Source organism: Ruditapes philippinarum, unplaced genomic scaffold (genome assembly GCF_026571515.1).
Source record: "Ruditapes philippinarum isolate M1 unplaced genomic scaffold, ASM2657151v2 ctg1792_1_1_1_1, whole genome shotgun sequence".
NCBI classification, from domain to species: Eukaryota; Metazoa; Mollusca; class Bivalvia; order Venerida; family Veneridae; genus Ruditapes; species Ruditapes philippinarum.
This window is the reverse complement of record NW_026853759.1, coordinates 271,179-292,481: the sequence shown is the minus strand read 5'-3', so window position 1 is coordinate 292,481 and position 21,303 is coordinate 271,179. Positions and strand designations below refer to the sequence as shown.

The 21,303-nt window shown below is 32.0% G+C and overlaps 1 protein-coding gene across 1 annotated transcript in view; it reads right to left on the bottom strand.

The window, feature by feature from the left end:
• The window catches only part of LOC132737753 (dynein axonemal heavy chain 6-like), a 141,684-nt gene that overhangs the window by 59,676 nt on the left and 60,705 nt on the right, over positions 1 to 21,303 (bottom strand). The window contains 14 exon segments of the mRNA XM_060725089.1: positions 548 to 637; positions 2,079 to 2,099; positions 5,356 to 5,382; positions 8,221 to 8,388; positions 8,807 to 8,977; positions 10,622 to 10,841; positions 11,467 to 11,555; positions 12,311 to 12,439; positions 12,670 to 13,025; positions 13,363 to 13,503; positions 15,813 to 15,947; positions 16,353 to 16,594; positions 17,638 to 17,805; positions 20,066 to 20,240. Of these exon segments, the coding sequence (XP_060581072.1) occupies positions 548 to 637; positions 2,079 to 2,099; positions 5,356 to 5,382; positions 8,221 to 8,388; positions 8,807 to 8,977; positions 10,622 to 10,841; positions 11,467 to 11,555; positions 12,311 to 12,439; positions 12,670 to 13,025; positions 13,363 to 13,503; positions 15,813 to 15,947; positions 16,353 to 16,594; positions 17,638 to 17,805; positions 20,066 to 20,240 (2,132 nt within the window).

Sequence of the window (21,303 nt, the reverse complement as noted above, 5' to 3'; positions counted from 1 at the left end):
TTGTGGACGGACGGACTGACGGACGGACGGACAGACGGACGGAGGGTAAACCTAAAGTCCCCTCCGGTAAACCGGTAGGGGACTAATAAATATAATTTTTTAGGAGGATTGGGTTTAATGAACTTGTAAGTCATTATTGTAGAAATAAACCATTGGCTCTATTTCCTAGCCAAAAATTGAAATTATGTTAAAATGTTGAATTTGTATAACTATTGATATTGAAAAAATGCATTTACATTTGCAAATGAACACCTTAAATAAATTTAAACAAATAATATGTGTTGACTTCTACTAGTAGTTTCGGCCACTAAAAAAATAATCTTACTGTTCAATATTTTGTAGAACATTTTCAAAATAATTTTCAATATTCATAATTCATATATTCTAGATTTTCGTATACTTGTAAAACATAATTTATCAACTACATTTATGTATCTAAACAGTATGATATCAGTTTTATAATTAAATCAAAACAAACATTTCAATTATTCAACATCTCCCTTGATGATTCAAAGAATTTAAGTCCTAGAAATAATACTAAACAAACCAATAGCATGTGTCCACCGGGTTGACAGAAGATTCTAGCAGCTCTACAAATATGGTCAACAGCATCGCGGAAAAACACCATCTGTGAAGCCTGTAATATACATACAATCTATTTATAGAATATGCATCTCATTATCATACAAGGAACTGTTCTACCAACTGCATATGGCATGTACTGAGGCTTAAATCATATACTATACAAGTTGTGAGTAACTGAAATATTCAAAACAAACAGAGACAATTAATTTTACAAACTTTTTCTTAAGACAATGTTGAATAGTCAGTGAATGAATATGATTGTCATACGTAAATGAAATGAACTTTAAAGGAAAACACAAAACTTACATTAAAATTTTAATGAATGTTCATGTTGGTACTCATAATGCAAAAAGTATTACTGAAATTGTTTTTTCTTCATCATTATGAAATTATATCAAGGTATTAAGCTTATTTAAGTCTCATGCATGTTTATTAAAGTTTCTATGTTACTAACAAATTAATCTGATAGAAATTAAATTCTAAAATTATCTTATAATTAACAAGACATGCCATACCATATAAATGAATAAAAAAATGCACTGTAAATAAATCTATTTTATAATTGTTAGATAGAAAAATAGGTAACACAAAAAGAAATAAAAGAAAAATTCCCTTTACCAATGGTAACACAATAAAGACAAAATATAAAGCTTTTTAATTATTTTCTTGCTAAATGCAGAACATATCTGGAACAGGACTGCACATAGCTTGTCCCAGACAACATGACATCGTAAACTTCTTTGCCTTGTTAACTTATTTTTCCCTAAATAAAAGATATTGAATGAGTGTAGGTTATACTGTATTTACTGTACGAGTTAAATAGAATTATATTATGCGCGACTCTTGCGAGCAAAATATTATTTTATTCAACAAGCTCAATGAATACAGTAATGAACCTACATGAATATAGTATTCTATTTATCACATACTCAAAATAAAGACAGTTAAAAGTGAAATAAGAGTCATTTTCAGGTATGTGATAATAAGTATTTATAAATCAATACTTGAAAAGGTAACAGTCAGGTTTTGATTAAATTAATGTTGGCAGTGCCTTTTAAGTTACATAATAAAAGAAATATTATTTTTTACACACATTATGATTTTATTACATCTCTACTACAAAAGGGAGGTAATCAGTTGTTAACCGTTCTAAGAGCTATTTTCTCTTTCAATGTTCATTTTAAAATCATTAAAACATCATTATTCTAACTTAGCATGAAACTTTTATTTTACTATAACATCAAAGTACATGATTACCAATTTTTTTAGAAAACAACATTGCTGGGTTTTAATTAATGTGGATTGGGGTTAAAAAAAGGGATGCATGCAAATGTGATCTTTTTTTTAAAACCAGTCATGCTTTTAACATGTAAGTGCATTAGTTGATAAACAACAATAAAACAACAAATCACTGAGATCAATGTTACAATGGTGCTTTGTTTTGCAACGTAAACATGTTATATATAAGAACTGTAAGCAGCTGAAAACCTCACCGATGTTCTCTCCATATCGTACTGTAGCAGACGACAAAATCACTTTATGTCTTACTATCATAATAATACATGTATATACATATGGAATAACATACATATGGAATAACTTCATTTATATGTTTTTATATATAACAGACAAAGAATAAGCTATCCATGTTTTAATATTTTAAACAAACAACTACATGTATGTAATAATAGAAAGAAACTGGGCTTTCTTCCATATTCATTTTAATCAACAGTGGAACCACCTAAATTTGTTAAAGTTCAATCAAAACATGTTTCTGATATACATATTTCAATTTTCTTTCATGCACACACATGATTTTTAAGTTTACTTTATGCATACAAACCTGTCTATTAAATGGCATTTCAACAAACTATCACCATAATATCAGTTCTAAAAAATGACTGTGGTCCATAACAGACAACTGACAATAACAGACAAAGGGAAAATTGGCTTTAAAAGTGATTTGAAATAAAATTTGAAACTGGGAAATTTCTATACTATTCAAAAGTAAACTATGCCTTTAAAAAGTTGTTACCGTCAGCTATTGTTGTCAGTAAGGAACAATTGGTATTATTCATCAAAAGAAATTGAGAAACTTTCCAGAATTCTAAGCTTTACAAAATTTATTTAAAAGAAACAAATGTAAAGAGATCAATTAAAATAAAAACATAAAAAGAAGAAAATAAAATCCTAAAAGCACAAATTAGACTTTTTTCTGTTAAAAAAAAAACACCAACAAATACACTAGTACTTGAAAATAACAAACAACTGAAACAAACTGACATATTCTTGACTCAAATATTTTTATCTACATTTCTTAAACATCTACAAAATATTTGTGAAAGTAATGGCTAAGTATCTTTTTAACTAAAACATGAATATCCTAATGAAAGAACATTGTTTTTGTTGAAGTTTTAGCAAAGCACATTATTAAGCTCTGATTCTTGAAGTGATTACCAGTATATATTATGAGAATTCTGACCTTTTCTTGGTGTCATTATTTATCACTATTAACCTGTTCAATGGGACTCTCTGTATGATCTTAGTATGGTAACTCTATCAATAGTTATCCTCATACACTCTGAACAAGAGTTCTCCACATTGTTGTATTAAGGATAACAAAATTATCAGTTACCATCATAAAATTTAGAGGAACCTGTCTACATGTACATGATCTTAGTATGGTAACTCTGTCAATAGTTATCCTAAGAGGTCTGCAAATTGCTGTATTTAGGTAACTCAATTATTATACATGTATCAGTTACCATCTTAATATTAGAAAAATCAGTCTTATCTATATGATTACAGTATGGTAACTCTTTCAAAATTTGTCATTATGATTTTTCATTTATATTAAAAATGTGTTTATCTAGGAGTTCACAGAGCGATTTGTATGAAGTAAAGAAATATTTACAAGTGGTGTCGATAAAGTAATGGGTTCATTAAACAAATCTTTGGCATCACTTTTCCATCTTACATCATATCATAGGTGAAATATATAGAGAAAAAATAACATATCTACCACCAATAACTCATTTTAACTTAAAGAAATATAGTTAACTAATGTTTAGAGGTATCTAGTAATTAAAGTCATCCCTTCTTTTACATCATATTGTATTAAGAAAGAAATTAGTGTATAGTGGCCATTATACCATGAAAACAGACTGATCCCAGACATCATATTAAACTATTAGGATCTTATCATATCACCAGGGTAAACGCAATATAAATATTTTTTTTTTTAATAAAGAATGTTCATTTATACACCAGAGTCTGAGAAACCACATTTCCTTTTTCTAAATCACACAAGGAAAATGTGTTTTTTTGTCTATAGTCACACCAAACCATACCTTGAGTGCCAATACACCAAATTTATTTAATGCCTGTATTTGTAAATAAAAAACATTCTTATAATTGGTGTTGGTTGTTTTTTTCCTTTTCAAGCTTATTATATGTATATATAACTAGACATATCAAACAACAATCTTACACGAAACATTTTCTATCATATTACACATTCACCAGTTATTATCAAACAAATTCACATAAAAAACATAATATGAAACCATGGTAACATAGTGCTACATGTGCATCATGTAAAAACAACACTACCAACCAGACACACCATTGTCCCTATATAAACTATTGTGGTCACTACGATCACTATCATACCCAGTGTTAGAAACATTTCAATAACAACATCATGTCTTTCCTTCAATATTGCCAATTCCCCAGCCCCCCCCCCCCCCCCTAAAAATGAAATTTCCTATAACCAATTAACTTTAAATTGTCAACCTCGAGTACAGAACCACTAAAAAAAATGTTGCCAATTTCTTAACCAAAACGATGATAATTTTGAAACATGGTCTTATCTTGCTTTGAATTTACATACAAGGTATATCCATTATTAGTTTATGGGATTTTAACCCTAAACCAGCTGGAAAGGAAAGTGATTTGTATTTATATTTATATTTGATTAGCCTTTGCCACCAGCATGAAGTCAAGCCAGTCTGTACATCCATGTAGTCTGACCAGACACTTTGCTGTTGACTAATTTTTTTATCTAAATTAATAAATTCAGTAAGTTAAAGGTTGATACCAAAAAATTCTATGTACTATTCTATGAGAATAACTTATCTTTGCAGTACAGCCAAGGACATTTTTATCCCAAGACCATTTTCTTCATAATCTTTCATTAAACCTGATTTCACACACACATTTTTAACTTAAATTTATAATTGCGTTACTTTAAGTATGGTACATAGACAATTTTCTTCACAGTGTAGAAACAGAATCACAGTATCATTTACTGAGAGCCAATACATTTCAATGCCTATGAGTTATATCGATAACAGGATAATACATATGAGCCACATCACAACAAAACCAACATAATGGGTTTGCGACCAGCATGGATCCAGACCAGCCTGTACATCCGCACAGTCTGATCAGGATCCATGCTGTTCGCTTACAAACCATATTACAAGTACAGAAACTGATAGCGAACAGCATATATCCTGATCAGACTGCGCGGATGCGCAGGCTGGTCTGGATCCATGCTGGTCGCAAACCCATTATGTTGGTTTTGTCATGACGCGGCTCATATGTAGATGTGTTTCTACACACTGATAATGGTGGTTCTTGCTGACAAGGTTAACTGGTTTCCAAGAATTTTTACTGACCATTTCTTTTTCATTTTCAACATGTATAGACAATGAAGGAAAGATATGATATAACATCATGTCATTATAAAACTGCACATCTTCATACCCCTTGCTCATTCTCAAATTCTACACTCTGAAAATCAAGATAATTAATTAAAGACCTGCAAAAATAACTTAATCTTTATAAAAATCCATACTGGTAACTTGCTAAAAAGGTTTGTTACATATGACTTTTCACTATAATCAGTTAAATATATCTTTTTACCTTTACAAGAGGCCTATTATTATTCAGTAAAATGTAGATGTTAGTCTCATAAACTGCTCTATTTACTAAATAAAATAAGAAAAACGATAAGAAAAACCTTCACAAAAGCTAGATAAAAAACTTCAATTTAAGCAGGGTCGCACATGCCCTCAAGTTAATGTGCATTAAAGGAATTAGTGCGTAAATGAATAAGAATAAATAAAAAGTTGTCAATTATTTATTGGTACCATCCAGGAATAATAGTTTTCCACTTCAACATCAAAGTTCTGTAAAAAGTACAATATTTTAAGCACTATTAAAAAAGCTAGTAGCTTTAACTCTTACAGTGTTAAACATTAAAACAAAACATTCAACTTTAATGTTATAAAACATAAAACAACAATGCTTACTCTAACAATTTAGAAAAAAATAATAGCATAAAAGTTGTAGTATTGCTATGCTGATACATGTATCTATACACTGTCTGTAACAGATATTATTGGAATACGAGCCAATGAAAAACAGTCTACAAGAATATTTTCGTCCTGTTTGAAATTTTTTGCTGGCCATTATACCTTCATATGTGGGGGATTTCAATATAAAAACAAGGGTGCCATAGTCACAAAATACGCCCATTTACGAAGGCTTTAGATGGAGATGGGGGCATTATGGATAAGTGTTATCTAGCAAGCATGTAGGAGATATGCTCCGGACAAAATTGGACGCCGCCTGCCCGCCCGCCAGGGGCGTTCCCATAATACGTCCCGTTTTTCAAACGGGCGTATAATGATAAAATTTTACTGCCAATATTACAGGCTTGCAAGGCTGTAAACTGGTGGTAGAGATACTATTTGTTGCTATCAGACTAAGGATGAAAACAGTTATCTTGGAAAGATATCCATTTGATTTACTTATATAACCTTGTATACTAGGTGGTCAAAACATACATTAAATGAATTATTAATTATTTATGGTATCCTTGTACAAATACACAAACATCATTCAAAAAAGGATGAACCAAAATGATAAAGAACAATTTTAACATACTTTTGGTACCTGTAAACACTGATATTTTTGTTGTTGTTGGTTTAACATCACACCAACTCAGTATAGGTCATATGGCGACTTTCAAGCTTAAAAGGTGGAGGAAGACCCCCAGATGCCCCTCCGTGCATTATTTCAGGCACGAAAAAGCACCTGAGTAGAACCATCGACATTCGATAAGCTTGCTGGATACCTTTCTCACATGAAATGATCCAGTCACAGGCAGGATTAAAACCCACAGCAGTGAGGGGCAAGTAGTTTGAACTCAACAACCTTTACCACTCGGCCACGGACACCCCACTGACAGTTTTTTTTATTATTCACACAACTTTTTTGAACACTGACTTTGTTAAAAGCACAAACACAACAAGTACCAATCATCACCCCCTCCCCCCAAAATTATGACTTATACAGTCATGTAATAAAGGATGGTACAATGGAAAATGTTAACAATGAACAATGTCCACATCGAAAATTTTCTAAAATTGCAACAAGTAATCTGCCTTTAGGTAGTTTAAACATTAAAAAGCAATAGTTGTTAAAAAGCAATATTCGGGAAAACATGGACACATAAAAACAAAACATATTGACATTTTACATAAAACACACTCATTTTTTTTATCTGCATAAAAAAGCAATTTTTGTCAATTCATACTGAAAATCAAACAAGTTCAAAGCTCTTTTGTAAAAAATGAATACACAGCAAAAATTTGCTCTTTTTTTCACAAACAAAGGTTAAGAAATTTCTGAAAAACACATGAAATACTGCAAAAGGTCATTTTCAAAAAACCTTATATAAAGCATAGGTAATAATTATCGTTGTAAAGCAGACATAAAACTGACAGCTGAATCTACCTTTCTTCCATCCTGCAAAAACGATTCATTTAAATTTAATCTAAAAGTTTTACTAAATAATGTAAACATGAAAGAAACAAAATACATGTACATGTAAATAAACTTTGATGAATCAAAGTATTTGGTTATTTTTAGCTTGCAACAACAATACCCTTTCCTGAGAATAAGTGATATTTCTGTAAATGATTTAAAAAAAAAAAATTCCTTGCATTTAAATTGCCTGTCAAGAATATATTTAAACCTTGACCAGAAGAGATATTAACATAATAAAGTTTCTTCCTTGTACCATAATAAAATATATTGTGTTTTTATTATTACTATTCTGGATAACAATTTTTTTTCTTAATTATAACAGAGATATAAAAAATTTCTTTTAAAATACACTTCCCCTTTTTTATAACATAAATTTATCCATAGGCTCATCTGAACCCCTAACTAGCTTAGTACACAACTTTACTTTGCTAGCTTACAACTATATAACACTCAAGAACTATTACTTATAGTGTAAAAATTTGTTTATGTAGATTATGAATTTGAAAAAAAAAAAATTTCTTTTGAAGTAAACTGTTAACACACATGTATGATTTCTATAGTACCTTTAAATACAAGAACAAAACATGTAATTCTTCTTCCAAGTTTTGTTTATCTATAAGTCATAAATGTAAATAAGACTTATAAAGAAACATTACTTTAAATATAACCTACGCTTGTTAGGTAAATCATAACTTAATGCCTTCAGGCCCTGTATACTGCATACTATAAACATAACTTCTAACAGAACATTAAATACACCTGTATAACTTCCATTTTTTAAATATTTAGATTTACCTTGGTGTTTCCAAAGTTCATTCTCATGTAGAACTCCTCTAGGGTTTGTCGTATCTTGTTCTGATCTGTGATTGGACGATAAATACGAGCATGTGCTTGATCATCTATATCAAAGAAATCTCCGAATATAACATGTTCCTGTATCAACTGTTCCGGTGTCCATTTCACCTATAGGGATGAAATATAGTGTTATATTGAGGGATATGAGGAATAAAATGGAAAGAAAACTTGACAAATAATCATTTTACTAACTAGAAATAATAGAAAATAATTACAAATAGGTTTGTTTTAATCGTCTCCTCTATTACAACAGCTAAAATGTGTTCAAATCATAACTGAGGGATTGTGTGACATGGCAATATGGCAAGTTTTAGCTGTTATAGGTGGAAGAAATACATAAAGTATCTCTCATTAATAAAATAAGGCACCATAGTTTAACAACTGTCCTTATCTAAGCTGGCCAGATCAGCTTAAATAACTACCCTTCTGTTTATAATTGAAACATTATCAAATTTTTTATGGTTTCCAAAAAATTCCCAAACAGACCTCAATAAAAAAAATTCTGAGTATTGAAAATATCACTAACCTTAAAATAGTCATGAAGATTGTCAGCTAAGAACTGGTAGAATAAATTTCTATCTTCAGCACATACAAGCCTGTCATGGAACACCCTTGTAGCCTCATGGGCAAACAGCTGGGCACAGTTGTCTTTACTGACCACTACGGTATTATGTGCTTGCAACATTCCTTGTATTACCTGAAAAATAGAAATAAAAATATTGCTATTGATATGTGATCTATAAGAAGCACTGTTATTATAATTTAAAATAATTTTTATTTTTAATGAAGTTTTAAAAAGTAAAATTATACATGTATCGGCTGATCTCAACAAAGAAGTGGAAGGGCAGGCAGTCCTAAATGTTGCTCCAATATCCTTGCTAGGTAGCAAACAGTAATTGAGCAAAAAAGCAATGATCTGACATTAATGAGACTGCTTTAAGATCAGGGGCTTATTTATTAGTTCATACATGTAGATTGTATGACACTAAAGGTATATGAGAGGTTGACTTTTCCTCCCTTATGCCATCTTAGTGATGAAATGTTAAGGAAAAATCTACCTATTTATTGTAACAAAAAGGACTTGAAGCATGAAGGCCTACTTGTTTAAAAGGTTCAACCATATTGACTAATATCATGTGCGGAAAGAAAGGAACCATCCTATATATCAATGGTTAAAGATCTTTTTTATATAAACAAGAGGGCCATGATGGCCCTGAAGTCACTCACTTGTATATAGGCCCCCGGAGCGGGGCCAGTTTAAACCCCAGGGCTTTTACTTGAACAAACTTGGTAGACATCCATTAGAAGATGTTTCATGCTAAACATCTAAGGTCTAGCTTGTTGGGTTTTTTAAAGGAAGATTTTTTAAGTTTTTTCTTTACACATATATTTAAAAACAATGACACCCCTGGGGCAGGGCCAGTTTTGACCCCAGGGCTTTTATTTGAACAATCTTTGTAGACACTTCCTGGAAGATGTTTCATGCCTAATATCTAAACTCTAGCTATTCGGGTTTTTTCGAAGAAGATTTTTAAGTTTTTGCTATACACATATAAGGAAAATCAATGTCCCCCAGGGCGGGACCAATTTTGACCCCAGGGCTCTTATTTGAACAAACTTGTTAGACATCCATTAGAACATGTTTCATGCTAAATATCTTAGCTCTAGCTCTTTGGGTTCTTTAAAAGAAGATTATTAAGTTTTTACTATATGCATATAGGAAAAATCAATGACCCCCTGGGGCGGGGCCAATTTTGACCCCAGGGCCTTTATTTGAACAAACTTGGTAGACACCCATTAGAAGATGTTTCATCTTAAATATCATAGCTCTAGCTCTTTTGGTTCTTTAAAAGAAGATTTTTTAATTTTTACTATATACATATAGGGAAAATCAATGACCCCCTGGGGCGGGGCCAATTTTGACCCCAGGGCTTTTATTTGAACAAACTTGGTAGACACTCACTAGAAGATGTTCCATGCCAAATATCTAAGCTCTATCTCTTTGGGTTATTTAGAAGAAGATAATTAAAGTTTTTTCTTTTGGTTGCCATGGCAACCAGAGTTCTACATGGAATTAAATTCTTTGAACAATTTTCAAAGGTGACCACCAAAGGAACATTCCTGTGAAGTTTGGTTGAAATTGGCTTAGTGGTTTATGAGGAGATGTCATTTAAAGTAAAAGTTTACGGACGACGGACGGACGGACGCCGGACGAAAAGCGATCACAAAAGCTCACCCTGTCACAAAAAATTAATTCTCACAAGCAGCATGCTATAAAGCAAGAAATAGAACAAATAGTTCATCACATTCAGAAAGGGACATAATCACTGTATCCTCTTACCTTACTGAGATCTCTAACATTGAAAGTGTAGTGAGATTTTGCTGGTGTAGGTAACATGTTACGACACATGCAGTAGTACAGGGAGATTGACACATTAACAAGGGGAGATAAACACTCCGTAACTTCCTGTGCAAAATCTCCGTCCTGTAGAAATCGTCCAAGCTGGACCTGATAAATATGCTGCAGTGATCTAGTTGAAGGTTGTGGGAATGCAAACATACTAAAATAAATCAAAATGATGTAAAGTATGTCATTAGAAAAACAAAATAAAATCAAAGATTGCTCATCAATTGCTTGTAAAAGTGAAGTAAGCTATACACACACATCATTGTCCAAGTAAAATGAAATTGCGAGCACTTAGATACACATATAAGGTAAAAGTTAGAGATTTTGTTTTCCTGTTTAGGGCACATGGATTCTTTAAACTGGGGACAATACGCTGCTTTTCATGGAATGGCACTAACTTTTCACATTGAAGATTCCATGATAACCACCATATGAACACATCTGCCGATGTTTCTAAATTCAAAATTTCACCATTTCCATGATTAAATGTTGAATTCTGCTTAAGCCAGTACTAGGGGGCACAGACAGTAGTTTGCACTTGACAGCACCGTCCATGAACAAGCTCAATCAAAGCAAGCCTGCAACATTTTCATTTTTTTTTAATTTCTTTAGGGAATCTTATTTTCTCTATTTTAACATTTTTTATTACAGAGCATTTCTTCCAAGAGTCAAATTGATACATATAAAAATATTTTGTATGGTTTATGAGACACATTTGCACTATAAAATCTTCAAAGATGAATATAGCTTAAAATTAAACACAAGGATAAATGACATACCAGAAGTTTTTGAGAAGTCTTGGACTGACTGGGTTCCGGCCACCTCCTGGGGGACCACATGCTGCTACCACCGTAACATCCATGATTTCCTATAAGAGAAACAATTCTTATGGTATATCATTGGATATTCTGACCCTTTGAATAACTTAAAACGCTAAAATATTCTTACTAGAAAATAAATTGTAAAATGTAAAGCCTTAGAGTATATCTGCAAAAATTATCATTTACATGTAGATTTCAACAGTCAATTCTCAACTGACATCAATTTTTCAGTCTCAAATGGCCAATACCATAAATATAAATAACTTATGAAATACTTCAATTTAAGAGATGAAATAGAGGATATTTGTTTAGTTCAGTGTAAGATCGGAATATATTTCACCGAGTGAGCACCAAAAGGTCGTGGCTGCGCCACTCGTGAAATATGAACTTTTGGTGTTCACAAGGTGAAATATATTTCGATCTTACACTAAACTAAACAAATTTTCTTTTTATTATATGCAAAGAAACGTTTTAAAAAGACATTAAACCTAATACTGAATGAAAAGCGCGCTAAAAATTAATACAACGTGACGTCATTTTCGACGTCACGTCATTAAGTTGGTACCCAGTTCTGTGCACGCTGGTATTTCACTGAAACAACGAAAGGGGCTTAAATTCAAAACAGTGAAATTATCAAAGTGGTAATTTCACTGTTTCAAACAGTGAAATTACCAGTTTTATATCACTGATATATTTCTATAAACCACCGAAAAGCATGTAATAAAATATTTTTTTCACTACATATAAAGATTTTTTCAAACTGTTTTCATGGATGACAACATCTAAAAATGTTTTTTTTTACCTTCCAAGAGTTTTTCTCTGTATGATAGAAGCCATTAAGTTCCAGGAACTGTCTAAGAAGTTCTAGAGGGGGTTGAGCACCATATGCTTCAGGGGCAGGCATGTTCAAGTCATCAACAAACATTACAACCTGGGAAAAAATATACATTTAATAATAATTTATAAAGTTAACTTTATATTGTCATGAATTTAAAGAAATTGTATATTATTTTGATATAGGTGTCCATACAGTTTTAAATAAATCTACTTGTTAATTTGGTTAGAACATCTAAATGAAGTGTTAAATATTCAAAGAGTAATTATTTTTCAAAAGAAAATAATTTTAAAAAGATATTTTTCAGTGAATGCGATTTCACTTACCTTTCTACCTTTTGGAGCACCTAGTGTGTTTCTACCCTTTTGTATGAGGTTATGTTTAATCTGAGCCTGTAGCCTGGCCGATGTGGTCTGTGCTGAGAACTGAATCATCGAGCTCATTATACCTGTTGACGTCTTGGGTTTCGCGCCCAGCAGTATATCCATACCAACCTTATCATCGTCATCTTCCTGGCCCCACTTTGTGAGATTACTGATGTTCTCCAGCAGGGAGGCACCCTTGTCCGAGTAGTTTAGAATGCTACCGAGAATGGTGCCTGATTTTAATGATGTACCGCCATCTTTACTCAATCTCTTTAGGGCATAGTTGATAACTGCTGACTTGCCCACTCCAGATTCACCTGCATTGCATTGACAGGTATGCATAATGTATTAACAAGTTGTATGTGGAAATTAGAATCTTAAATCATTTAAATTAGAAATGAAACTGTTAGACTTGTCTAAAACAACAAGTGTAAGAAAGTATAGTAAGTTGTATTGTTTTCATCAACTGATTGTCTCCAAAAATTAATTTATTTTTCAAAATATTTTATAATACATGTTATTTATTTAAAAGAAAATTTCATATTGCAGAATTTACAAGTAATTTTTTTAAAGATGAACATAATTATCAGGTGACCCCTAGTGGAAGCTTAACTGTAAGGGAGAAAAGGTATTTATGTTTTAAGTACTATGTACCTGTTATGAGAACTGGATGTTTATGAAGTATAAGTAGACTAGTAAGGAAGGAGAAACGTATCACATCAACAGTAGGTACTATATCACTCTCATCACCTCCTGTCTTCTTCTGATCCATTGATGATACACCCATAGTCTCACCTGTATATACAAATAATATCCTCAAAAATTGATTTTATTAAAAAAAAAACAACAACAACAAGAACTGGTTGAGCAGGGTGATGCCTTTTGTAGTTTCAGAGTTATGTCTCAGACAAAGTTCAAAGTGCAATGATTCCAAAGTTAGGCAATGCAGAGTTATTGTTTTTAGCAATGCACTTCTACCTAATAAGATCTATCTACCTACAAAGTTCCATGTTAATATCTCTTACAGTTTCAGAGTTATGTCCCAGACAAAGTTCAAAGTGTAAAAATGAACAAAGGGCAATAACTCCAAAATTAGGCAAGGCAGAGTTATGGTTATTGTGCACTGCACATCTACCCAATAACATCTATCTACTTACAAAGTTTCATGTTGATACCTCTTGCTGGCCGACAAGAAAAGCGGACGGACAGACGGACTGACAAAGCGGCGACTACATGCTCTCCCTTAGGGGAGCATAATAACAAAATTAACAAGGCAGTCTAGTTGTCACCTATATCCCCTGTCGCAGAAGACCATTGGAATGGATAACAAGTGTGAAGAGAGTTTAGGCCTTAAAATATGATCATATGGCCAAGTTTTATAACAAGAGCTGTCGGTAGGACAGCAACGCTCGACTATTCTTAGTGCTTGATAGTAAAAAAAATGCTTGATACAGATACCTCCTCCTGTTTACAGGTTGGGGTCATGATGGTGAACAAGTGTGCAAAGTTTCAAAGCCATATGTCAATGGACTTTGAAAATATTTGAACTATTACAAAAACTTTAACGTAAATTCTAGGTCGAAAAAGGGGCATAATTCTGTCAAAATGCTTGATACAGTTACCTCCTGCTGTTTACAGGTTGGGGTAATGATGGTGAACAAGTGTGCAAAGTTTCAAAGCCATATGTCAATGGACTTTTGAAAATATTTGAACTATTACAAAAACTTTAACTTAAGTGGTTACGCCGACGCAGACGCCGACACCTACGCCGATGCTCGGGTGACTACAATAGCTCTACTTATTCTTATTGAATAGTCGAGCTAAAAAGGGGCATAATTCTGTCAAAATGCTTGATAGAGTTACCTCCTCCTGTCTACAAGTTGGGGTCATGATGGTGAACAAGTGTGCAAAGTTTCAATGAACTATTACAAAAACTTTAACATAAGTGGTTACGCCGACGCAGACGCCGACACTGACGCCGACGCTCGGGTGACTGCAATAGCTCTACTTATTCTTATCGAATAGTCGAGCTAAAAATCTGTTCATTGGTTTACTCAGGCAAATTAATGACAAAATATCAAAACTATCTTATGTACACAAATCACACTAAAATGACATTTTGTTAAAGTCCCATTATGAATTTCTGTATAAATTCTATATGTTTTGGGTTTGAAGCGTAAATATATCTATATAATTATGTTGAACGAAATTTTGAAGCTGACAGAATCACCGAGTAGTTTTAAAACAAGTGATTAGTCACTTGACTTGAACAAACCCTGGAAGTTACATTAACAGATATTGTGAATATTGTATGATTAAGACAAACCTAAATCATTCATTTGACATGTTCTTTAACGTTTCAAGAGTTCTCTGTGACAACTATTACTTAACACTCTAACCTGACCCACATGGGAACCCCCATTTTATTCTCTATAAGGAGAAAAGTTTTGTTCCTGTGACTGTAACGAAGAAATGAAAATTTTGCCTGTGTCTCCCTTTAAAAGTTATGGAGCAGACATAAAAATGTTAAATTTTTTACTTTTAAGAGAGACCTTGACCTTAGGGGTAAGGACCTGATTGTTGCACTCTACACAACATCTCAGAATGGTGACCATTTGCTACAAGTTATTTGTAAAACAAAACTGTTCGTTAGTACAATGTATAAAGATATAGAGTAGAGACAAAATGCTAACTTGTTTACATTTGACATTTAAGAGAAACCTTGACCTTGGGGGTGGGGGTGGGTAGGGACCTGATTGTTGCACTCTGCACAACGTCTCATAACAGTGATCATTTGTTCCATTTTATTTTTAAAAACTTTACATTAGTTTAAAATTATAAAACAGACACTGTTAAGGACAGACTGACAGATGAGGCCATTCCTATAATTCCTCTATGTTTTACACTATCTATTAAGAATGACAGTCTGATCAGGCTCAACAATGTTGATAGACCAACCTTAAATTTTCATCTTGATTACCCCAAAAACTGATAATGGGCAGTTCCAAAAATGGAAACTGGACAAGTCCATTACACAAACCCAACAGGTTAAGGATTACAAAATTACTGATATAAAATAACTTTATATGAAGTAAACAACCTACCAATGGTTATAATTGCTCCTTTCTCAATAAGAGATTTAGTAGATGGTACAAGAGCATCCCAAGGTACAAAACCACCTGATTCCATGTCTACAAAATAGCTGTAGATTGTTCTGTTACCTGTAGGTAATCTTACACCTGAAATAATACAAAATTATATCTTAGTAAATTTCTTAAATATCTTTTGCATATCTTTCTGTTTTATGTGCACCAAGAAAATCAAATTTATGTTTTTAGGTTTTGGGACCTCAGTGGAGTTCCTTTAAAGTGAATATTTTTCTGTTCCTTGCACATAAATGATTTGATACATAATGATACATAAGTTATTTCACACTCTTTGACCCTGTGTTGGTGTAAAATTTTGAATTGACTCAGTAAAAGCAAGTTCATTTTTTGTTTGTTACATGTTAGATGCAGTTGGTAGTTTATGTTGTTTCTTTTAGCTGTAGCTTTTTTGTTGTTGTTTTTTGAAGACTAAACAAATTGTACATTTATATAAATATACATAATAAGCAACTAGAATCTCTAAGAAATGATAATTACCAAGAGGTGGTTCAACTTCAAACATCTCTCTCATAAAGTTGTCAAACTCATTACATATGTTCAGTTCTTTTTCAGCCTTTTCTTGACCTCTACGTGACCCCATGTCATCCTCATCCATGTCTTCTTGACGTCGAAAGTTTCCGCCAACACTCCATGTGTATGCAAACACGTATAACTTGCCTAGAAGGTTCAGCAAATTGTTCGGATTCTTATGTAGATAGTATTGCTTCATACCAACATTACTGTACAAAAGAACAAAACATAATGTATTAACCCTTTTATATACTCAATTTATGCAAAGGTCATGTCTAGCTAAGAACCTTTAAAATAGTTGACTTCACAGATTTACACATTTAAACATACAATTAAGCAGCCGGCAAGACAATTAGTCCCATACCAGCCTTACTGTATCTGGTTATGAATGCCTGCATAAATTGCCACTAGTGCCTTAAATGAGTTCACAATTTATATGGAAATCTTACCTATTTAAAATACTCATCCTAAAATGACATATTGTAAGAATGATCAATATGTTAAGAAAGATATTTGAGCCGCGTCACGACAAAACCAACATAATGGGTTTGCTACCAGCATGGATCCAGACCAGCCTGGGCATCCGTGCAGTCTGATCAGGATCCATGCTGTTCGCTTACCAACCCAATAACAAATAGAGAAACTGATAGCGAACAGCATGGATCCTGATCAGACTGCGCGGAGGCAATAATAATATTCTTCAATAATATTAACCTGGATCCAAATAAAATCTTAATATTAATTCATTTGATTTCTATACAAATTTTAGGAAAACAGAATAGTCTGCTAGATTACTGTATGTACAACAGTGTCAAATTACAAAGGCTGCAAAACAAAATTTTAACAATAAAGGAAGATCAAGAAGAAATTCAAGATAACTTATTACTGTAAAAACTATCTTATGAACTAAAATGAATTGAAAATATTCTAAAAGGACATTTCATTACTTATGATATGAAAGTTTTAATTCTTAAAGGGATAATCCAACCCTTGGAGTCTGTAAGAGGTTATCAGTATGTAAATTGTGTGTTCATAAAGTTATTTTTGTTGATTCTTTCGATTTCTTTTACTTTTTAATTTGGTTTTATAAAAAAAAAAACAACAATAAAAAAAAAAAGTCAACATGAACAGCATTTGAATTTTAAATAAAGAACAACAGAAAACATTTCCGTTCAAACACAAGCTTTATAAACTTCAACAACAAAACTTAACTTTGACTAAACTGTGAGTGTTTTAACTTCCAAATTCATACCTAGACCAAATTTTATAAAATTTTGAGCCAATGTCAGAAATGACTGAGTCCATATAATCATCAAATGTTTGTATTTGATGTAGTGCTGAAACATCCGCTGATTTCCATTTCATGGCATATTTAGCAACATGCACTAAACGGGGACTTGGTGTTATTCTCTCATGTACACTGATGTATTAAAGCAATACAACAAGTAAATATTTTACGACAGTCTTTTCAACGGCATGTATCTTGTTTACACTAAATTTGTTACCTTAGTGCAATAACTGGTTAATTCCTATTAAATTTAGAAGGACTTAACCCATTACATCACTAAGGTGACGACTTACTAATGTATAAAGGGGGTCCTTCAAGAAGAGGTTAATGACGTTGACATGACTGAAACTTAACATGTCATTCTTGTTCTGGGACCTAACATCAGGACATTTTTCAGTCGTGAAATATTAGATTTATTCAATGTTACAAGTTTAATACATGACACAAATATTATACAGTATGTGATATAATTTTGGAAAAAAGTCATTTAATATCATTATCATCATATCTATTCTTTTCTAAAATAAAAGCACACAAAGTACTGTACAGTATGTGATGAATATAATAGATTCAGCTATAATCTAATGCAAATCACACTTATTCCCAGACAAAGGTGTAATAAAAGATTCACACAAGAATATAACTAAGTATGTGATAAATACATGTTGGTTTTTTTTGCCATATATCATACAAACATCACCAAGAATTTTAATTACTCAGAATACACACACAACTGTAAGAATTAAGAAGAGGTTGGCTTTTTTGTCATAAAATATGCATCTAGTCCCTGCTTCCAGTGTATTTTGATGCATATGTTTTGTGTAAGAGCAAATTACAGTTTGGGGTTTTTCTGTCATAGAAAATCACAATTATTTCCTCTACTTCTAGAGTGATACATACACCTTGATATGAGATACAGTACATATCATGTACCCGGTATATGGCTTAAAGCAAACAATATCATTCTTCTGCCCTACTTCTATAATAGAGGGATCTATTATAAGTTTTGGTTTTGTACCAAATAATATCACACCTGTGATGACCTGTTTTGATATGAGCAATACTGGTACAAAAAAGATACTTCATTTTAAGTTTAATTTGGGAGTTCCAGCTTATAGCCAAAGAAGTATCACACTTATTCCCTGCCATTGATATAGTAACAGATGGATATGAACTCACATCTGACATTAAGAATGTGGTGAAGATACAATGTATTTTTGACTTACTCAATATCAAGCCAAGTCCCTGTTATAGGAAATGAACTTACACTTACACACTAAAATGGATAGTATAATACAGTATAATATGTGATATATAGCATAAAATGTAATATTTTTATAGAATGAACCACAGAATATCACAAAAAACCCCCATAGAATATCACAAATATTCCCTGCCAGCAGTAGTGTAATAACTGATGCACACATAAAAAGATACTATAAGTATTGTGATAAGTAGAGATTTGTAGAGATTTGTGTCATCACACTTTGTACACATTCCTACCGTTGACTTTCCTGCATCTCCAGAATTAGATTATCTGTGCTTATAGAGCTGTTCAGACATATCATAACATGATAACACATTATATATACTTAAAATTAATACTAACATGGTACTAAAACAATTACACAAAATACTGATATCCACTGAAATGTTTTGGTAATGCACATCTCAGATGATAAAGTAAATTTTGAATGCTGATTACATAGCAAATGCTAGATACTTAAGTAAATTTTGATTGCTGATTACACAGCAAATGCTAGATGTCTAAAGATTACAAAAAATTTACTGAATGAACATACATGAAGTCAACAGCATTTAAATTGATGCATTTTCAAACCCATTTCAGTGTACAATGTCTTGATGCCTGATAAACACATAATATTTCCATGGTGATTTATATTCATGTATGTAATATATTACATGGGTGAATAAATAAGAATCCCACAGTAGATTATAAATATCTAACAATGTGATTTTAATATAAAATATATACCAATTTCCTGCCCATATTATGATAAGATATTTACTGTCTAATAATACCTGATTAACTGTGTAACAACTGTTTCTGTATAACACTTTACTCTAGTGCTTAAATATTGCAGGAAAAAAAACATAATCTCAAATCATAATGCTCCTCACTAAACAATGTGTCAATCTACAGCTCAATATAATTTTTCAAAATGAAACTACATGAAAACAGAAAGATACTATAATCTTTGCACAAGGGGATTTTCAAAATGAAATTAACATGGAAAAAAATATCTAAAAACCTATCCTTGAGTTGACAAGCTGTATCTAAAGATAAGGTTCAATTTAATGCTTTGTCAACAAGTTCTACAAATAAAGATAAAAGATTATATTCATATGATAATTTTAAGAAATGATTTACCTTGAAGTTTTAGCTGGTAGAGATTCTTGTATTGTCCCCATCTCCTCCTTGATCTTTTGTGGTCTTTTCATGTTTCTTCTACGACCTTTTGACCTTGAAGTTCTACCAGAGCTTCTGCTTGAAGTTCTGCTCTCGGATCTATCCCCAGCTGCGTCCGTATGACCCTCTTCTTTATCTTTTATAACATCAAAATATCAATTTTTAAAAATATCTCAGCATGTTTTAAGACATAGAAAATGTAATGTAGTATACACAAAATCTTACATAATTTGTCACCTTAGTGCAGTAACAGGTTAAATCCTTCTAAATTTAATAGGAGTTAACCAGTTATTGCACTAAGGTGCAAACGCTAGACACTTAAATCAATTTTTAGATTTTGGCTAACCTTGGATATGTCTATTTATCCATATTATAGATATTATATATATATTACAGTAACCTTAACAAGTTACTGTTGAAGAACTTTAATGTATATTTTTCATACTGTAGCTAATGTGCATTTATTTAGAATGTAATATATGTTTTATAATGGAACATGCATATTAAAAAAAATTACATTTCAGTCAACTCAATATTTCTCCTATAACATTTAAACATCTGAATAACAAGAGCACCACATGCTGTGTTAATGTTTCTCTGTTAAAATAACCACTTTTAACAAAAATTCTAAGTTAGAAAATACCATTACTCTAAAAATATTTATTTCAGAATTATGCCTCTTGTCTTACAACTGCATCAAGTATTCCAAGTTTCATATTGATACTTTTAAAATTGTTTGAGTAATGGGCTACATTAAAGTTTTAGCAGGATTAAGACAACGATGACAACGCAGCGATCAAAATAGCTCAACTCTTTCTTCGAAACTGACAAGCTAATAAGAGTTGAGCTAAAAATAGAAACATAATTCAAGAAGCAAATAAGAGAATGAACAAATGACACAAAGACAAAACTAATAAGACGTCAAATAACAACAGGGCAATTGTCCCCAAGATGCTCACCTTCCTGCTTATTGTGTAAAAGGCTGTGAATGCTTGTGTTTATTACAAGAATTTGAATGATGTTGGTCACTAGACAGACCATACTTCATGGAAAATATATTTTTAGATTTTTACTTTAAACATGGTCCTAATTTCATAATGCTGATTATACAAAAAAAAGTAAAAATAAAAAAATACATCTAAAACTATGCACATGGTTCAAATTTCATAGCTGTACATCAGAAAACAAGAAAACAGGCC